Source organism: Canis lupus, unplaced genomic scaffold (assembly GCF_011100685.1).
Source record: "Canis lupus familiaris isolate Mischka breed German Shepherd unplaced genomic scaffold, alternate assembly UU_Cfam_GSD_1.0 chrUn_S289H449, whole genome shotgun sequence".
Taxonomy (NCBI): Eukaryota; Metazoa; Chordata; class Mammalia; order Carnivora; family Canidae; genus Canis; species Canis lupus.
In genome coordinates this window covers 1-20,065 of record NW_023331218.1, presented here as the reverse complement: position 1 = coordinate 20,065, position 20,065 = coordinate 1, and the positions used below count along the sequence as shown (strand labels likewise).

Sequence of the window (20,065 nt, the reverse complement as noted above, 5' to 3'; positions counted from 1 at the left end):
TGGAACGACTTACCAGCCTGCATATATTACTGCCGGAACCTGTCAGGGCTAGCCAGTGAATAAATCAAAAGAGAACGCTGGCTTGGTTTGAGATAGATGACTGCATCTTAGGGGACACAGTTCCAGAACAAAGTGCATGCTTTCCTACAATGTGTGCCACTTAGATGGGCTCCCAGCAGTGAACCTGGACTCCAGCTAGGTCTAAAATCGCTAAACTGTGTGTCTGATTAGTTGTCTTCCACAGAGGAATAAGCCACTACATGCAAAGCATCCCATCAGTCAGGAAGACAGCTAGGAGCCTGTTTGTTTTAGGAAACCACTTAGCCACTGAGCAAGAACTGCTTCCCTAAGTGGAATCTCAGGCAAGTGTAGAGGTCACAGTCTCGCACAGGCCGACAAAATGTTCACCGCACATTGAGATGTCGTTCACTCCCATGTGGACTACATGCAGATGACCAGTCATTACCTTTGGGTTTCAGACGGCTTTTCCAGGAACCATGAGAAGGTAGTGACAGTATATCGCAAACATCTGTGCCGTTGGCTTCACCCCTCAGGGCTTTTCTTCCACACAGATAAGCATGGCAGATCGAATTCAAGGAATTATCCTAAGAACCAATGCACTCATTTACACCGAGGTGTCACAGAGAGAGTGAGAAATCCATGTGATGTTTCTGCGAAAATCCATCTTACATTTTAAAAGCGATTGTTGCTTCATGTCTGACACCAGGGCTCTTTCACGTCATAAGAGATCGTGCGTCCCGTATTTAAAATATGAAGTGCTGGGATCCCTGGGTGGCGCAGCGGTTTGGCGCCTGCCTTTGGCCCAGGGCGCGATCCTGGAGACCCGGGATCGAATCCCACGTCGGGCTCCCGGTGCATGGAGCCTGCTTCTCCCTCTGCCTGTGTCTCTGCCTCTCTCTCTCTCTCTCTCTCTCTCTCTCTCTCTCTGTGTGTGACTATTGTAAATAAATAAAAAAAAAAAAAAAAATTAAAAAAAAAAAAAAATAAAATATGAAGTGCTCTCCAAAGCAACCTTATGAAAACATCTAGACAATGACACATCCAAGTAAGTAGAGAGAAGTACAACGGTCTGCAGTATTTTTTTTTTTTTATCAAATTAGTTTGCAAGGCGTTTGAGAACTAGAAACGATGGTGGCCGTGCTACGCACAAGTGCCACAGATGGATCCAAAATGAACCCAGCATGTTCCCGGGGTCTCAAACTCCTAGAACGTATGTACATGGCATAGAGAATGGAAGGATCCCGCATTGCATACAGACAGGCAATGAGAGGTCTCCCTGCTGCAGTGTGGGCACAGGAGGGCTTACTTATTAGCTTTGCCCCTTGGTGCCGATCTCTATCGCATTTTCTTTAAGATATTTTTATCAAACAGCTCTTTTTCTCGGTAATGCACGGGTGGGCCCCGTAGGTACTTTTCTTCTGCCTCCTTATAACCTAATCCGTCAAGTGCAGCAATTGAACAAATGATTGCTTCTGGCAGAAGAACTTCCAGAACAAAACTCACTTTGTCGTCCCTTGCCAGAGTCAGCCTCTTCTTGTCTATTTGTTTGTAGATTTCTTGTAAATGTCCCACCACGACATCCAACTGGTCTTCATCCTCCAGGTATGTTTCAACGCAGAGCGTGTACCTGTTGGAATTCAGAAACGATGTCAGCCACCTGGACTGTTTCCTGCCTTTGACAATGTCCAGAAGGTGGTGATCGGCCCCCTTCGTTTTCACGATGAAGTCCACGAGCCTCTGGTTGGCTCGGTCCCGAGCAGCCCTCATCCGGTCAGGGAGAATCTTCTTGCGGGGCCTCTTCCCGCCCACGGAGGTCTCCTCCTCAGAATCCTCCAGGTCGGCATAATTGACCTTTGGGAAGTCAGCCTCCAGATCCCCGTCCTGGATGGCTTTCCTAACTGGGTAACTGACGTCAGCAGCATAATAGTCCAGGAAGGAGCCTGCAAAAGACCCACAAGTGAGCCCTTCTCTGTAGTGAGAAATCAGGGAGAAACACCAGTTCACACTTTGCTCGTACATTTTCCTGGCTCTCTTCATCAGTGTTTCTTTCTCTTTGCAGTCCAGGGGCTTTAATCTTCGAAGAGGAACTCGAATGCCACTCATTTCAGCGTGCATGTTTGCCTCAATCAAAAGCACCCTTGCAGTCTGCTCTGCTTGGCTGACGCTCTTTACCACCGCTGGCCAAAAGGGGTGATTTTGAAATTTAAACCAGACCATCATTCCTCCTTCAATGGGACAAGGCTCCTGTGGAGAAAGCGTGCTGGTCAGTTGTCCCATTTCCTGGCTGACATCCTTCTTAATAGCAGTGGTGGGGTTCACAGCCTTTGAGCTGGCCGAAGGTCGAGATTCCTGCAGCCCTTTCTCAAACTCTGGTACCTGCAGCTTCCTTCTCCTGTTTGCCAGACGGAGTGAACAACGCGGCCTCAGGTTAGGGGCGCTGGAGGAGGCTGCCGCACCTTCCATGCCTGGCTCCCAGGGACCCTCTCCGTGGTCCTCAACATTCCCGGAGGAGGCAGAGCGCTCAGAGGAGGCATCCGGGGTCTTTGCGTGGGTGTCAGGTGCCTCTTCTTTCGGAGCCTCCTCGGGCACAGTGAGGTTGAAACCTGGTGGCGGAGATGGAAGGATGCCTCCATCTTCAGCCCCGGTACCCGCCTCCTTGGCTATGCGATGCAAAGACCTAACTCTTGAGGTGTCCCTCTTTTCCTTGCCCTCTTTCTCACCACCATCTTCTGAAAGTGACGGTAAGTTCGGGCGCCTGCTGGAGCTTGGTGAGGACTTTGCTTGCCTTTTCCTTGGAAGGGGAGTGAGGGTTGTGTGTGCCTGTGATTGGCCGCCATCTGGGGCATCCTGTCTCCGAGAATGCACCAGCCGCGATTTGAGGTTTCTGCGTTTCCTGAGACGCCTCAGTAAGATCCCTTTGGCCTTCCGGTAGTCTTTAAGAGATCGCTTTCTTGGTCCCCTTCGGGACGGTGTAGTGGTCTCTGGATCATCCGATGCTCCTGCTGGGCGCACATCTGCTCTCTCCTTCAGAATCTCCAATGCCACTGAAAGAGCGTTTCTGTAAGGCACTTCCTGTCCCGCTGGGACACTGGCCTTCGACTGGGCTGTTAGCAAGGAGGTAATGGATTCAATCTGAGACTCGTTTAGGATCTTTACGTCTGTGCTTTTCACTTTAATTTTTTCATCTACCGAGAGTATTTCAACTTCTAGAGAAAGTGCTCCTTTCCTCTTATTTCTTGGTGAGACCCCGGATCTGGACAAAACCCTTGCTGGCCACAAGTGGTCTTTCCAGTTGCACAGGACATACTCAGCATCCATTGTGATTTGGGTGTCCTCTCAAGAGGTGACTAATAGAGGTTGAGGGTTCTGGCCGTCAGACACACAGGCACGGCACATCTTCCCTAAAACAATGTCCTTCAGCACGCCTTTTGGCCTCGGGCCACAAAGGGTTTACTGCTTGTGTGGACCCTCCTTCTTCACCTGAGTCTCCCAGAGTCACGGAACGGACTGTATAGGAGAACACTGGAATGTGGAAAAGGAAGAGAAGAAAACCATTAGGAGAAAAAATTACTTTTGTGAACGTAGAAGAACATCGGTCACTGAGAATTGAAAGGAGATAAAACAAAGAACTATAAAGAGTTTGTGTGTCAGATAGGGGGAGTAAATACAAGGCAAGTATCGGGGAACATACAGAAGATGCCTGAGGAGTTTTTTAACCTTCCATACCCAACTTCTTGCCCTGCTTGTTGCCACTCCGTATTAAAGAGCATCTGTGTGGGGAGGCGGGTGTCGTTTTCCAGATCTCATTTGTGTTATTGGCCGTCTTGTGCCTTTTGTGCTCCCTGGGGCTCATCCTGGGGGGATGCTTCACTCGGTCCTTATTTTCTGGGGGGCGCTGATGCCACCCTGTGCACCCAAGGAAGCCAGGGACGATCTCCAGCCTACAGACCCTGAATGCCAGCCAGCCCAATCTTGGGTTCAAGAGCATGAGCTTAGAATCCAGAGGTTCACGAAGATCATCCTGGTGGTTACTGGTGCCATCCTTCATAAGGATTGCTACAGGCATGGGCCATTGGCTTGACCTGCCCTTTTGCATTGCACTACGGTGGCTCAAAAGGCTGTTGCCCACCCCCCTCCCCGCCCCCAGAGCTAAATTTTCGGAAAGAGATGGCTGTAGAGCGAGGAGCGGAATAAGCCACACTCCAAATGTCAACATGAAATGACTGCAAGTGAAATGTTTAGTAAAATAGGAACGTCTTACAAAACAGCACGTAGATCGAGGGAGGCGTGAGTCTTTTCGCGGCACCTGTTGGTTCACACGTTCCAACTGCTTGTCCGGCAGACCCTTTCCTCTGCTCTGTGCCTCTGAGGTGCACAGTCCTTCCAGGGATCAAATGGCCTCAAATGTAGATACCCAGGACGTACGTACCTCTAATGTTAATCTAGAAAATCAGAAAGGCAGATGGGAAATTAAGTCAACGAAATGGGGATGGAGTCATCATTTTCCCTTCCCCAGCTCTGGAATACAGGCTATTCTGAAGCAGAAATGTTAGTTATATCTCATTTGGAATGTAGACCTGTCTCTCTGCTTCCTTCGTTTGAATTTCAAAAATATTTCCATGTTAACCTGTTTAGTTTAGGCTGGTCCTCCTATTTCAGAACCATGGCCACTACTACAGCTTTCATAATAGCCTTTTTGTCCGTCTTAAATGCAAGGATTTAGTAGTAGCAGCGTTTTGTGTGTGTGTGTGTGTGTGTGTGTGTGCGCGCGCAACAAAACGGTGTCTATTATGTAAGTGTGTGTTGGTGTTTCTAAAGTAAAATTGTGAAGAGAAAAACCATGCAGAGGGGTATACACGGGGGCAATACATGATAGATGCTTACTGTCAACATGATGGTGTGAGCGTTCAGCGCACGTTCCCAATGCGCCATCTACACACGCGTGCACATATGCCTAGCACTGTATTTCTTCACTCAAGAGCAGTATGGGATCACTGTTTCGTGGGAATCTGATTTTTTGCATCAGTTTTGTGAATCACTTTTTGCAATGCGGTTTCCCTGACATTTAAAAACTTCATTTAAATACATTTCAAACTTTTAGATGTGTGTCATGCAGAAAATGCAGTTGTTCTCTCAATCCCCCTTCCGACCCGTCAGGAAATACCTGTTAATGGGTTCTACTTTTCCACATATACTGTTCAATTACGTATCACAGTTCGCTTACAGATTTTAGTTCATCCAGTATCGGTTTCAAATGGTACGCTTTGATTTACAACAGATTATTTCCCTAAGAAAACACATGTATGCAGGACTTTGTTCACACATACTCCTAGCTACAATATGAAACGTATGATGACTAATGACACAGACTTTGGGCCCAGCCTGCACAAACCTTTTCTTGCCAGAATGTATGATCATGCAGGTATTGTGTCCTCTGCTTTACAGAACTCAGTGTACTGGCTCTTAGATCACGGGTGTCGGGTGAGGACACAGAACAGAGAGGAGAAGGAAAAACAGGTAACTCAACCAACTGCAGTCTCCCTGCAGCATGACCTGCCAGTCTCTCACACAGAACAGGAGTGCCTGAGTCACCTGAGCTCCAACCAGACCCCCAAGACAGACACACACACACTCACAGATACATACACAGACTCAGAGTGATGAGGTTAGAGACGCAAGATGCCTGATATTGATGCATGGAATCCATGTTTTCTGCTCTACGCATGCATGCAAATGTTGTTGCTTCCAGGGCAGCTCGTCTCAGTTCCTTATCTTGGAATTACACACGGAGAATCTAAAATGCTGTTTAACACCATAAAGTAGGAAAACCATTAAGGATCAGTAAGCTGATCACCCAGAAGGAATGCGAACTGCAAATATATGAGTCTCGCACTTTTAAATTCTGTTTAAACCTATTTTCTATAGAAAGGGCTTTAAAAACCATAGCACCTATTTGAATATTCTCTCCCATTCACGTTTGTGTACATCTGTTCAACTACGAAGCACTTTAATGGAGTAACTTGCAGCGGACAACCAAAATATCAATTGCAATCATTTTGTCCGGTTACCAAAACGATGCACCCTTGAGAGACGCATTCAGAAGGAAAGGGTTTTTAATGAAAATATAAAATCCTCCATGGCCTACTCACCATGTGCTTTGGCCCACTGTCCAAACAGCTTCCATTGAAGGGTTGGCACATAATGTTGCAGATGATTTCCTTATTTTTTCATCCTGACAGGAGCACAGCTCTCTTCTTTCCCTCTAAGGGTGCATCCAGGTGGGTGTGTAGACAGACACGTGGCAGTTGGAGAGAAAGAGGGACAGATAGAGGGAATTACATGTAAATGTTGATCCTCTTCTGCACACCAGGAACAAGTATTAAAAATAGAACCCTGAATGACACTGAAGTAACTATTAAAGTGACCCCCAATTCTCGGAGGGCTTGGATCTGAACATGTATCCACAATTCTAGTTTACAGTCATACCAAACATGCCTGCCCAGTAAAAATGAATAGAATAAAACAGAAGGGGAATCGTAGAAGTAACAACTCCACGATTTGTAACTTCAGGGTCAATTCCAGACCATCAAGAAATAGAACCCTCAGATGAACCAGCTTCAATTTTTAAGTCCTGCTGTTAACTCTAGTCCATTTGCTCCTTGGCTAAGGAATGAGAGAACGTGGTGGCAACGAATATTTATTTCTCCAATCAATCGCCGTGACTTTTGGAAGAATGATTTTGGAAGCTTTGTTCCTTAACTCCTTTCCCCGTTGAGGGCTGTGATCACTTCCAAACAAAAACGAAAACAACCCTCTGAACGTGTTGTCTCAAAACAAGGGCACTGTCCTTGATAGGACTCCTGCACCCCTCCACTCCCCAGAGGCAGAACTTCTCTCATCTTTACCCCAACACCCTCTCATCCCTTCCCTAAAACCAGTGCTTATTTATTGGACTTTTTGTGTGTGTGGTTTTCATTCTGAGATGGAGGAGGAAGGCGGGGCCATAGGTAGAGGGAGATGGAATCTTAAGTAGGCTCCATGCCCAATGCAGAGCCCCACACGGGGTTCGATCTCATGACCCTGATATCATAACCTGAGCTGAAATCAAGAGTGTTGACCCCAACCGACTGAGCCACCCAGGCACACCTTGGAGCTTCTTTTAAGCTGTAGGCTTTGTGACCTTAAACTGTCCCCAAAACATGTATTTCCATGAATGGACGAGTTAGCAGTTCCCCCTTTTGGCTATAAAGGCACATTTCACGCAATTTCACTTAGAGAGAAAACACGTTCTTGCCTACTGTTACACCTTTCCAGTGCCCCATGAATCCAGCATGAACTTTCCACCTGTCAAAGTTTTTAACCTCATTCCATTTGTAGAGCAACTGAGTGGGAATTGCATCTTCAAACCTTTCCCTTATGTTGCTCACTAGTTTCATAAACTCATGGAGGTCACACCTATTTGGAAATGTGGACCATTTTTGTATAAACATTTCAATGGCAAGTAGCGCAGACTGAAAAATCGTGAACCGCCCTCAGTTCTACCAAAGAACTGAAAAAACTAGGCTTGCTTCTCACCTACCAATGATCAGCTACAACACTCAGAGCACCTACACATTCAAATTGCCAAACTCTGCCCCCCATTTTCCCTTAAGAAAGAAGGAACCACAGCAACTACGCTTGCAGGCACACACCATCAAGAGCTCTAGAGCTGCCCAGAGGAGCAGAACCATGAGTGCTTGTGCAAAGGACGACACAAACATCAAGGTTCCCCTCAGGGCCTTATTTTAAGACTAGAGTGACTTCTGTCCCATTCCTTTAGCAAACTCAGGTGGTTTCTCCCATCAAGCAGGCCAATTTTCTTCCAGAGATTCTCTGTTACCCCTCCAGTCACTGTTACCTGCCACAGGGAGACCTCCACTTCCCTCTCTAACAGTGATGAAATCATGCACAGCCTTAGGACTGAAAAAGTCAAGGGCATCCTGGTCTTTCCTGCAGGCGAGACTTCCATAATTACTGATAGCCCGGCGAGCGGACAAAGTGTGTATTTCAGAACCTATTAATTTCCCTGTGTCGTGCACAAGGAGAAAAAGGTGCCCTAATTCACAAGACAACTCACTGCATCGTAGCTTGTCATAACGGCATTGGGTGTCTGCCAGGTGCTTGCTACCCATGGGAATAGACTAACAAACCGATAATCTAAGCCAACAAGGGCATGTTATGCATCCAACACAAGGACTGATGCAGACCTTCATGTGCTGACAGAGGACAAAAATTCATTCACTCCCCCCCCCCCAAAAAAAATATATCTAGAGACCAGTGAAGCGCAAGTAATACGCTTTCCGTAAGGCACACATTCACATGAGAGCAACGGTGTCTACTTCATCTTTGGATACAAAGACATGTCAATGCAAGAGAAGAGTCCAGAATGATAAACAGAAATGTCATGGCACTGTTGCATTGGCAAGAGAGGAAGGAAAAGGACAGAAGTGGGTAGTGAGGGTAGACATCATTTCTCAAATGTTTTAAAACATTACACGGAGGACACATTTACGTGTACATAGGCACCGAAACCTTACTTTGCAAAGATTCTAAGGTGATATGAAATGAAATCCTGGATGTAAGTGAACAAAAAGCAGGCAAGCAAAACAGTACCAACCATTGCATAGAAAGCGATGCAAATACATTGCAAATGTCTTTGAGGTACATTTTCTATGGATCAAAGGAAATGTTCATTATTAAAATGTATATATTTAACCACAGAAGATATATTGTACTTCGGTCCAAGAAGAGAGAAGGGCTGCTGAATGTGTGAAGGAACAATAGGCAACAATGTTCCAAAATATCAGATGGTGTATTGAGATGCCAACCTGCAAGCATAATATATTCCGTCCCTCTCCCTGCTCTCCCTCTCTCTTCCTCTCTCTCTAACATTCACACACACACACACACACACACACACACACACACACACAGGTCTAGGCTCATCATGGTTAAACTTCTAGAACCCAGTGGGAAAAGAACAGCTTTAAAAGCAAAGAGGGAAAACCAGCATGACTTTTAGGCAACACTCTCTTCCTATTTTTATGAAAGAGAACTTGAGTCATTTGGAGATCAAAAAAGAAAAAAAAAAGTACAATTGAGCAATGACGCAAGAGTGTCATGACAGGAAGAGTGGGCACTTGTAGTTCCAGAGAGCGCAACGGAGGATACGGTGGTTCTGAGAAGCCGTGACGTCTGAAGAGGAGACCTCAGAGCGTGGGCTCCGACCTTGTCTGTTAGAGATGTTTCTTAGATCATGTGTGTGTCGGCTACTCAGAGTGAGCACAATATCATCCCCTAGGCTACACAGAGTCACATTAGATCTTCCAATCCTACCCATTTGCCTCATTTGCTGACTTCTTTCTCCCTCTCATTTCACACACATAATAACTTGACTCTAAGTCAGTGCAAGCGAGTCAACTTACATCTTTAAGGGTTCATGGGACAATCATCAAGCAGAGGTACATGATGAGGAATATTTGGGGATCTCTGCTTTCAAGAAGTCAGGTAACAATGCCCTCGGGCAATGGTGTCACCTTAGGACAGCAGAAAGGGGCCCTGGTGTGACAGAGGTATTCAGTCACCTAAGCTCCCCAGCCCCAAGAGAAGCTGCCATCCCCTCTGATAAAACAGGAGGGATTAGAGCTCTTAAAGTCCAACTAAAACCCACACACTGGCAACACACAAACACACACACGACTCACACATTGATAGCAGACACTGACTAGTCCGACGTTTCTACAGGTACTCCATCTCTCCAGTCTGTAAATATCCTTGTTAAATGTTTCTTCTGTCTCCAGGAAAGAATGGCTTAACCCAGTTGTCATGGAAACCAGAATGTCATCAGAAAAGGTCTTCCTGATGTTCGCTTTCTATGGAAACCAGGAAGTACTAATACCTCCTCAGATGCAGAGCGTCGATCGTGGTCTCAGTCAATTACACCCTGACCAATCCAGTGAATGAATGAATGAGTTTGTGAGTGAATGAATGAATGAAACATTGAAGACAATATCTGATGGTCTCAGAAAAGGCACTGAGGGCAGGGGAGTTTTTGCAAAATGGGTTATGGAAGAAATAAAGTGGAAAGATAACAGCTTCTGTCTTCCCTTCACACACACACACACACACACACACACACACACACACACGCTTAGGATCCAGGTTCCGTTAAGGACCTCCTTTCAACGTGCCAAGACACATGAGGCCGTGTGTGTTTGTGTGGGTGGGATTCAAGGACTCTCAGTCAATTAAAAATGACCCAAGAGGAGAAGACGTGTCAGGACAAAGGCCCTGGGTGTCAGAGGTCCATTTGCCTTAACTAGAAACTCGGGTTGCAACAAGACCAAATGACCCTCAGTGTACCCTCGGACGACTGTGTACTGACAAGGTTTTCGGGACACCAGTGGTTCCTGAGAAGAGAGGCGAGTCCCCAAAAATGTCCCCGATGGAGGACAATAGGGAGATAGAGATGAGCCTCTCACATTTGGGATGTGCGCTCAGCTTGTACTGCCGCAACCACACTGCCAATGAAGGCTAAGCCCAGAGGTAGGGCTCCTCTCAGAAGGGCACACAGCGCACACTTCCTCTCTCATTGTCATCTACATCAGGGGACAGAGCTGCCCTGTGATGTAGCTCTTGTTTCCTGTTAATGAGCTCCAGGCAATTCTTCTGTGGCCAGTCCTGGGCAGTGTGATGTGCTGGGAACAGGCTTTCGGGAGGGGAGATTGCAGTTCCGAGCTCCAGGGTTTTCCTATTTCCATGTTGTAAGTACTACCATTATGGCCGAATTCAAACCACTGACACGATGTCACCGAATGCTGATTTGGCAAGTGATGCCCCAAATCAGCCCTCACAAGGTGACGGTTCCAGACAGACCCAGCACAGCCATGGACCCCAGATTCCAGAGCCAGACAAAGCCCTCTCGTTCTACGTGCAATCCACGAGAGCAGGGCAAGCTGGACTCTTACACAGAACTGTGTGCCACCTGAATGAAGGCTTTCGAAAGGTTCTTGGTGAAGAGGAGAGGAAGAGGCATACCAAGAGCCTCCATGTATGTAGCCTATGTAGTTTTAGGGGTGGGAAAATAGTGGGAAGCACCCATGGCCAATCTTTTCAAATCAGAGATGCTTTCTGAAAGACCAACTGTTTCCCCTTAATGTTAGACATTCTAGGGGGCGTTAACAGCTATTGTTAGGCTTTGGTTTGCAATTCCGACTGACTAATAATATTGAGCATATTATCATGTGACTTTTGGCCATTTGTTTATCTTCCTTCGGGAAATACGTACTCAGATCTCTTTCCCATCTTTATTTGTTTTTTCATTTGGTTGGAGTTGTAAGGGTTCTTTCTATACTCTGGTTGCTAGACTCTCCCTAGACATATGATTTGCAAGGGGAACCCTGGGTGGCTCAGCGGTTTGGTGCCTGCCTTTGGCCCAGGGCGTGATCCTGGGGTCCTGGGATCGAGTCCCAAGTCAAGATCCCTGTATGGAGCCTGCTTCACCCTCTGCCTGTGTCTCTGCCTTCCTCTTTCTCTCCGTGACTCTCATGAATAAATACATAAAATACTTTTTAAAAAATCATATGGGCAGCCCGGGTGGCTGAGCGGTTTAGCGCCAACTTCAGCCCAGGGCATGATCCTGGAGACCCGGGATCGAGTCCCACATCAGGCTCCCTGCATGGAACCTGCTTCTCCCTCTGCCTGTGTCTCTGCCTCTCTCTCTCTCCTCTCTGCGTATTCTCATGAATAAATAAATAAAATCTTTTTTAAAAAGACATATGATTTGACAATGTTTTCTCCCATCTTTATGATATCTTTCTCTCTCTCTCGATAGTCATTTATTTTTTGTTCTTTTAAAGAAAGATTTTACAAATTTACTTGAGAGAGAGAGTGAGAGACAGAGAGAGAGAGAGACAGAGAGAGAGAGGGAGAGAAAAAGAGAAAGAGAGAGAGAGAGATAACAGAAGCAGGAGGAGCAGCAGAAGAAGCAGGCTCTCCGCTGAGCAGGGAGCCCGATGCGGCGCTCAATCCCAGGACCACAACCCGAGCCAAAGGCAGATGGTAACCGATTGAGCCACCCAGGTGCCCAAAGATGGTGTCTTTTAATGCAAAAGCTTGTTTTCATTTTGGTGAACGTCAATTTACCCATTTTTTTTTTCTTTTGTTGCTTTTGGTCTAATGTTTAAGAAATCCGAGGTCATGGAGGTTTACTGCTATCCTTTATTCTAAGAGTTTTATAATTTTAGCTCTCACGTTTAGGCGTTTTGTGTATCCTGTGACTAGAGTGTCCAAGTTTGTTCATTTGTATGTGGATATACCGCTGTCCCAGAGCCACTTGTTGAAGAGACTATCCTTACCCCCTGGATGGTCATCATCAGTCATCCCTCACCCAACATATTGGTGTAGTTACGGGAACCAGTGAAATGCTGAGCATTATGAGGAAGGGGATCAGAAGTACAACATAAATCATTGGCTTAGCCTGGACCGTTAACTCGAAGTAGACACTATGGAAGAAGGATCGGACTGAATAAAATATTGAAGATTTGCTTCCAAATCTTAGATGAAAGAAGTAACATGTGTGATTAAAAACAGACGGAAAAAATAAAAGCCCAGAGCTGGTAGCAAATCAAGGCAGGCACCAAAAGGTGAAAGGTCCAAAGAAAATAATATAGGGGGCAGAGAGAGAGGGAGGGGGGGGGGAGAAGGATGGAAGCAGATAGTATCCCTCACTTTCAAATCGTATAGTACATCTGAGTAGTGGAATGAAGCATGAATTTCATTTCCTCTGTAAATTTTCTATTTTGTGAAAATTATCCTATCGTGAGTCTTTATTGCTTTTATAATTAGAAGAGAGACTTGACAGGAGAACTTAAGTTAACAAAGAGCGCTCTGTATTAAGTTATTTTTGGAAAGTAGACCGTTCTTTATGAGCTAACCTCTGGAAGGATAACTTCAAAATTCCAGAAAACCTCTTGGCACTGCCGTAAGAAATCACAACGTGCTGAAATGATCTATAGACAGGAGTCATCCAATACCTGTGTTTTTCTATAGTCGGAGGACCTCTGAGATGTATCAATTTGATTTCTCCTTACAAGTGTAAAACAGACAAGTTCACGGTCGGTGTTAGAAAAGTCAAAAGCTGTTATGACTCAAAAGGTGTCATAACTCATCTTGGTTAGTCATGGAGCAGATGGTCCACTAAAGTCCCTTGTTCCAATTTCTTTCCTGATTTTCAGATTTTTAATATTTTCCTCACATCCTTGGTGGGCATTTGCAAAACAAAGACAGTGGTTTTATGAAGCCGCCAGATGGAGATATTGAGCTGCCACTGTTTGTGACAGTCAGGTCCTTCTTGACTAATACAGTGGTTCCAAGTTTGAGAGCAACCTGGAGAATTTACTGAAAATGCAGATTCCTAGTGCACGCCCACATGGTTGATTGGGCAGGCCTAGGACAGATCCAAGGAATCTGGACTAAACACTCTCCTTTCAGGGATTCTGATATATCGGTGATCCCATGCACCACCCTTTGAGAAGCTCTGATGTAAATGGCCATTGAAATCATGCACATAGGTGGAAACATTTAGGGAACGTGTATCGATTGAGAAAAGAATCAAGTAAAACCAAGTCCTGAGGAACATCATCATGCGAAGGCTCATTTGAAGAGAAGGAGCTAGCAATGGTAAGAAGGAGTCGCCAGAATGAAAGGAGATAACGGGAGACTATGCAGTTATGGAGGCCAAAGGAAAACAGAGAGAGTGGGAGGGAAAAAAAGGAGATAAGAAGGGTCAACCAGACTGCATGCATTTTTGATCGAATTTATTCACACATCCGTCATCATCTTCTCTGACTTCTTTGGAAGAAATACTGCCTTAAACAGTAAGAATGTGGGATCCCTGGGTGGCTCAGCGGTTTAGCGCCTGCCTTCGGCCCACGGTGTGATCCTGGAGTCCCGAAATCGAGTCCCACATCGGGCTCCCTGCATGGGAGCTGCCTATGCAGCTGCATCCGTGCCAGCTGCGCCTTTCCAGTTCCAGAAGCTTTCCTAGCAATGCCACCAGTATCATCTGGGACACGTATCATGGCCAGCCCATGGGCTGGACTGAGCCACGTGCTCATCTTCTGCCTCTGCCTGTGTCTCTGCCTGTCTCTCTCTCTCTCTCTCTCTCCTCTCTCTCTCTCTCTCTCTCTCTGTCTCTCACGGAAAAATAAATTTAAAAAAAGAGTAAAAATGCCCTTGTGATGTCTGACACACCCTAAGTTATTCATGTACTTGAAATATATATTTCCCGTCCCAAGTCCACATTTGTTAATGAAATGTTACAGTTAATCCTGATGATGAAAATCAGTTAGTTTTTACGCTTTGAAATATGTAGCAGGCACCGGCTTGCATTCAATGTTTGATATTCAGGAAATTGTGTGCCAGTGGCTCACAAAGTGGCCACAATAATGGCAATACAATAAACACGAAACGCCGATCACCATTACGATAGAATGAATCAGAAACAGTAATGCTGCTATACTGTTACTAATATTTGACTGGTTCCCGGATATTACTGAGGGCCCGTACGAGTTTTTATGCATTATTTCACTTAGCGGCATCCAAAATATCACGAGACAAATACTGTCGGTATGCCTTTAAGATAGTACGAAAGTGATCAAGGCTTCGAGAGAGAAGTCAAGAAGTCAGCTCGGTGTCTCACAGTCCCCGAGCGGGACAGCCCCGTTTAATGGCATGCTGGACTGTCAGTTGGTGCTTTGAGCATTTTTGTGAGTTTCCCTTTAAGAAAACCCAACGTAGTCAAGTTTTGCATTACTTTCAGAAAGGCACAGGTTGCAGGGACCTCCCGGTCGCCACCTAAATCCTTGCTCTCCTCTTCTTCCTGGGCCCCATCTAGGCATCATTCGCCGGCTTGCCTTGCTGTTACGTGTGACCGTGTGCCTGAGATCCAGGCAATGGGACGGCAAGCGGAAATGAGGCGTGCCACTGCCAGGCCTAACTTGTAAACACCTGGTACCTGGTGCACCTCTGTGCTCTTTGCCCCTTCTAGCAAACTGCCAAGGGGGCCACCTCCGGGGCTCCCGTGGGAGCCCCACGTTGGGTGTGGCAGACTTTCTGACAGCCGGGGTCCCTGTGGAAGTGCATGGATAGTGCCTGCCAGGAGGACCCAGTCACTTTCCCAGTAATGTGCCAAGAGTAATAGATAAACTAGTTGAGATAAACCAGTTGAGTCCCTGTACACGTTTGGGTTTAGGTGTTAGGGTAATAGTCTACCACCCCTGACACAAGCTGGGCAAAAATAAATTTCAGGTATGCGCTGCTCTGTCACCGTGAATTGCGTCTTCCTGCTTGTTGAATCAAGTAGCTCATACAGGGGCTTTGTTTATTCCAGGTAACACACGGTAGGAATACATAATCCAGGGCTGGTACTACACCTCGGGAAGCCAGGATCTCCTCTCTTCTCGCCCCTCTCTCCTTAAATGTGGCTTTTGTCTCCAGGGCCACGGGCACTGCGTCTGTATCACTGGCAGGAGCAAGTGGGAAAGATCGAAGGGGAATGCCGGCTGCGTCTTTCCAGTTCCAGGGGCTTTCCTAGGAATGCCACCGGCGTCATCTGGGACACGAATCACGGCCAGCCCAGGGGCTGGACTGGGCCACGCGCTCACCTGTCTGTGCAATGGGGTCAGGGTTCTGTTAGTAAGGACGAAAGGGTGAGGGAAGGGGTGCTCGGGGAGGTCCAGGACCTGCCACAGCACTTACACGTATCTATACTGATCATCCAAATCCCCAGTGGGAGCTTCTGACAAATCGCGATTCCTGTCCCGGTGCCAGCCATAGGGAACCAGAATGTCCCTGACAATTTGGAACCCGAAAGCCGTGGTTGAGCTACTGGCCCTTGCTCTACCGAGGACAGACCCTTGTTCCCGTCATCTGGTCTGGTCTGCGTGGACTCTTCAATGGGTTTGTCATTTCATAACGCTTAGGTGCACTCCAAAATGCCAGAGGCAGCACCTTTCTCGATTGACAGGTTTTGAAATTTACATGGAAAACAAGAACTTTGTAAAGGACTTCCACCTCCTCAGTCACAGCCTTCAACCATTTTCTGCAGTACTGGGACAGGCAGGCACTACTGGAGACCATGGCTTGTAGCTGAAGACGTGCTGTAGCCCCAGAGCAGCAACGGGACGCAAAACAGTGAAGAGGCGAGGGCCAGGGGTGGGCAAAGGGGTGGTGGAAGGGGAGGAGGGCGGGGGGTGGGGGTGAATGGTGACGGGCACTGAGGGGGGCACTTGACGGGATGAGCACTGGGTGCTATTCTGTATGTTGGCAAACTGAACACCAATAAAAAATAAATTCATGATTAAAAAAAAAAAAAAACAAACAAACACGCCAAAGGTCTGGCCCTTCCTCCACTGTGCGGCTCTGCAAACTTGGGTAAGCATCTGTAGTCTCTGACCATGGTCCTCTTAACTTATAAAGGGGCCTTGCACCAATTCACCTTCCAGAGGGTTATTAAGGTCATCCAATGAGTCACGGGTGTGTATCCCTTCAGGCCAGGGCAGCATAGCTCGCTGAAGTGTTGTCTGTATTCATGGGCAAACAGTGACCAATACGAATTGTGAGTTCCAAATCTGCTTGGTAGAATGATAGAGGCTTCCCGCATGGTCAAAGTGAGGCACGGGAATAGGGTCCCGTTAGCACACAGAGGACTGGATTACAGTGCAGGGAGAGGAGCGAGGCGGCACAAGTCACAGCGACAGGCAGAGGAAGGAGTGTCAACCAAGGGTCTCGGCAGAGAAGTTGGTTGAGCTCGTTCGAGGGCCCAGTGGCAGGCAACAGCCACGGTGTGCTTCGGGCGGTGGCAAGCAGCTCAGGATGGGGAGGATAAAGGGGGGAGTCAAAGGAGACGAGGTGCTAAGGGTCCTCGTATGTAGGGTCGACCCTCGTGTGGAGGCTGTCAGGAATCACGGAAGGATCTGAGTCATCAGAGTGTAAGCTTAATCCCGGAGGACTCGGAGTTGGGCCTGACCTAGAATCTTTGTTTTTACTCTTTAGAGATTTGTGTTTATTTATTTCTTCCTGAGAGACGCAGAGAGAAAGCGAGGCAGAGACAGAGGCGGAGTTGGAGAAGCAGGCTCCAGGCAGGGAGCCCTACGTGGGACTCCATCCGGGGTCTCCAGGATGACGCCCGGGGCCGAGGTGGCGCTAAAACCGCTGAGCCGCCCGGGCGGCCCCGACTTAGGAATCTTCATTGTGCCACAGGCTGTGGCTTTTGGCACAGGATAAACGAAAGGAGCGGTGGGACGGGACAGAGAACCAGAATCGGGGACATAGCGAACCTTGATGTGTGACCGGGCACAGCTGATAGTGGCGAAAGCGTGCACCCTTCAGAAAAATGGGGACGGTACGGTGACTTTTTTTTTTTTTTTTTTTTCTTTTCCATGGGGGGACAGAAGCAATTAGATCACGACCGGACAGCAAGCACAAAAACCAATTTCACGTGAGCAGAGACTAAAAGATACAAAATAAGCCCTTAAGTCAATTTTGAAGAAACATTTATGACCTCGGAGTACAGGCAGCTTTCATCCTAAAAGGCCCGGGAGGCCAGGAAGCACCTGGGTAAATCGGAAACGTCACAGTTTATAGACGCCTTGCGCATCAAAGGACATTATCAACAGGCCACGCAGGCAACCCGAGGAATGGATGAAGATCATTGCAAATGACCGACCCGGTAAGAGAATAAAATCCTGACCGTTAAAGAGGTCCTACAACTCACCCGCGGTGCAAAGAAAAAAAAAAAAAAACAGAAAGAAAGAAAACCAACGCGCACCCCAAAAAGACAGAAACCTTATTAAAAATTGGCAAAGGACCTGAATGGGCATATGTCTAGAGAAACTGGACACCCGTGGCCCCGTCCCCGTAGGCACTTGAAAAGGTGGTCTGGCGTGAGTAATCGCCAGTGGAATGAAAAGTCAGAACCGCAAGCAGCAAAGCACTTCACACCCTGTAGGATGCCTGTTTTCAAACAGAGAAACACGAGGCAACGACAACCAACGAAAGCCAAAACAAACAACTGGGAATTACAGGAGCTGGCAATGATGTGGAGAAAGGGGAACCACTGTTGCACTGCATGGTAGGGACTGTGAACAGGTCATCAAGTCCTCTGAAGGCCTTGGGCGCATTTATTTTTATGTTGTTTCTCTTGGGCTCATTTAAACACCACAGAGCGTAATCGCACCACGGTCAGGCAAGACGTTGCGATTTCTTCCGTAGGCATCGCTGCCGTACCAGGGCGAGCTGCTGGTGAAATAATGGGCAAGTGGACGGAAGGAGGCAATGGGGCGGAAGGCATATTGAGGAGCAGGTTCCCCGGGGAGGGCTGGCGGGTGTCTCCACAGGGGAGGGGGAAGGGGCCGCCTTTTCCAGGGCCTATTCCGGGGCTCCACGGGATAGCCACAGACCCTGTTAAGGACACAATGATGGGTGGAAGGGACGTGGCGCAACCGCCAACGTCAGGCAGGACGCTGACAGGAGTTCAGTCCTCCTACCCGGGCAACCCAGCGGGAGGCCAGCACAGTGAAGGACACGCGCAGGGGTCTGTGAAACAGCACCAAAGGCAACCTACCAACCGCCAACCCAAGAGCGGAGCCGAGACAACGGAGGGGGTCGTTTGCTCAGGACCCTCGGGGAGACGGCTATTCCTCCCGGGAAGCGGAAGCGCTGGGTGGAAAGGGCCCCGCCAGGAGCCCGACGAGGACCTGCGAAAAGCCTTCCGCCTCAGGTCAGCAAGGGTGGAGGCCTGAGCGGCCACCATGCTCCACAACCCAGTACCCTTTAGTGATTTCCCAGGAAGATGAAAGTAACGTCCTCGGGCTGCAGAGCCGGAAACGCGCAGCCTGGGCCCCGGGGCTCAACCCTCGGCCCTCAGCCTCAGCCCTCGGCCCTCAGCACTCGACCGACCCTCGGCCCGCGGCCCTCGACGCTCCACCCTGGGTCCTGACCCAAGACCCTCGGCCCTCGCCACGTGAGCCCCGTACCTCGACCTCCCTCGACCCTCGAATCTCGACCCTCGAACCTCGACCCTCGACCCTCGACCCTCGATCCTCAGGGCCGGCAGGCACCGGCGCCCGGGGCAGGGGGGGCCCGAGGGGCGTGTCTCTGGCGAGGTCCCGCCTCCCGCATGCGCACTGGGCCAGCCCCTCAGCTCAGCGACGCTCCCGCGCAGGCGAGGCTGACTGGCTCCTCTCAGTCAGTCGCGAGGCCCTCAGAGGAGCCTGGTCGTCGCCGCGGAGGACCTGCTGTGGAGGTCGTTGTGTGCGCGGAGGCCTGAGAGGGGCGGGGGATGGGGATGCGGATGGCGATGGCGATGGCGATGGCGATGGCGATGGCGATGGCGATGGCTGGGGCGGAGGGAGGGACAAGACAGAGGCGATGGGGGGGGGGTGGGGGCGGAGGGAGGGAGGGAGGAGGGGGGGAGGAGGGAGAGAGAGGGGGTGGGGTGGGGTGGGGGTGCGAGTGGCGGTGGGGGTGGGGTGGGGGGGGGGGGGGGACGGAGGGACGCAGGGAGGACCGACAGAGACGGGGGGGGGGGGGGGGGGGGGGGGGGCCATAGGGACGGAGGCTCGCAGGACCGAGGGGCAAGACAGAGGGGTTGGGGCTAGCGCTGGGGCATAGGCACAGGAAGGGGCATAGGACAGAGGAAGGGTCAAGACAAACGGGGGCCGGGGGGGCCGGGCATAGCGACCCCCTGGGGGGCCCAGAGGCAGGCAGGCGGACCGGTGGCACTGGGTGGCCGTGGCGGGCGGGGGGGGGGGGTATCCTGGAACGTCCGGGACCAGGGCGTGGGGGGCACGGGGGCGGCGGGGCTGACTCTGAGGTGACGTCCCCACGGGGTCCTCGGGGCTCCGACGGGATACGACCAGGCCCTGAGCGCAGAGCTGGCAGGGCGGGGGGGAGCGGGAGCGAGGGCCCTCATGGCCCGGGAGGGTGACACTGGTGAGGAGGG

At 49.1% G+C, this 20,065-nt stretch overlaps 1 protein-coding gene across 5 annotated transcripts; it reads right to left on the bottom strand.

Annotated features, from left to right (window-relative positions):
- Positions 1 to 1,019: 1,019 nt before the first annotated feature.
- Positions 1,020 to 19,191, bottom strand: LOC119868541 (PWWP domain-containing DNA repair factor 3B-like). Of its 5 annotated transcripts, none has more exons than XM_038589559.1 (4): positions 19,098 to 19,191; positions 6,171 to 6,283; positions 4,283 to 4,463; positions 1,020 to 3,543 (listed from the first exon to the last, which is right to left on the bottom strand). In XM_038589559.1, the coding sequence occupies exon 4, from the start codon at positions 3,337 to 3,339 to the stop codon at positions 1,357 to 1,359; it is 1,983 nt and encodes a 660-aa protein (XP_038445487.1). In that variant the 5' UTR covers positions 3,340 to 3,543; positions 4,283 to 4,463; positions 6,171 to 6,283; positions 19,098 to 19,191; the 3' UTR covers positions 1,020 to 1,356. The 5 variants fall into 5 exon arrangements, with proteins under 5 accessions (XP_038445487.1, XP_038445489.1, XP_038445486.1 ...); XM_038589561.1 differs by lacking the exon at positions 19,098 to 19,191 and adding an exon at positions 18,686 to 18,704; XM_038589558.1 differs by lacking the exon at positions 19,098 to 19,191 and adding an exon at positions 9,765 to 9,872.
- Positions 19,192 to 20,065: the final 874 nt, after the last annotated feature.

Coding starts and splice junctions, on each gene's coding strand:
- LOC119868541 (XM_038589559.1), bottom strand. CDS start 3,339: ATGGATGCTGAGTATGTCCTGTGCAACTGGAAAGACCACTTGTGGCCA.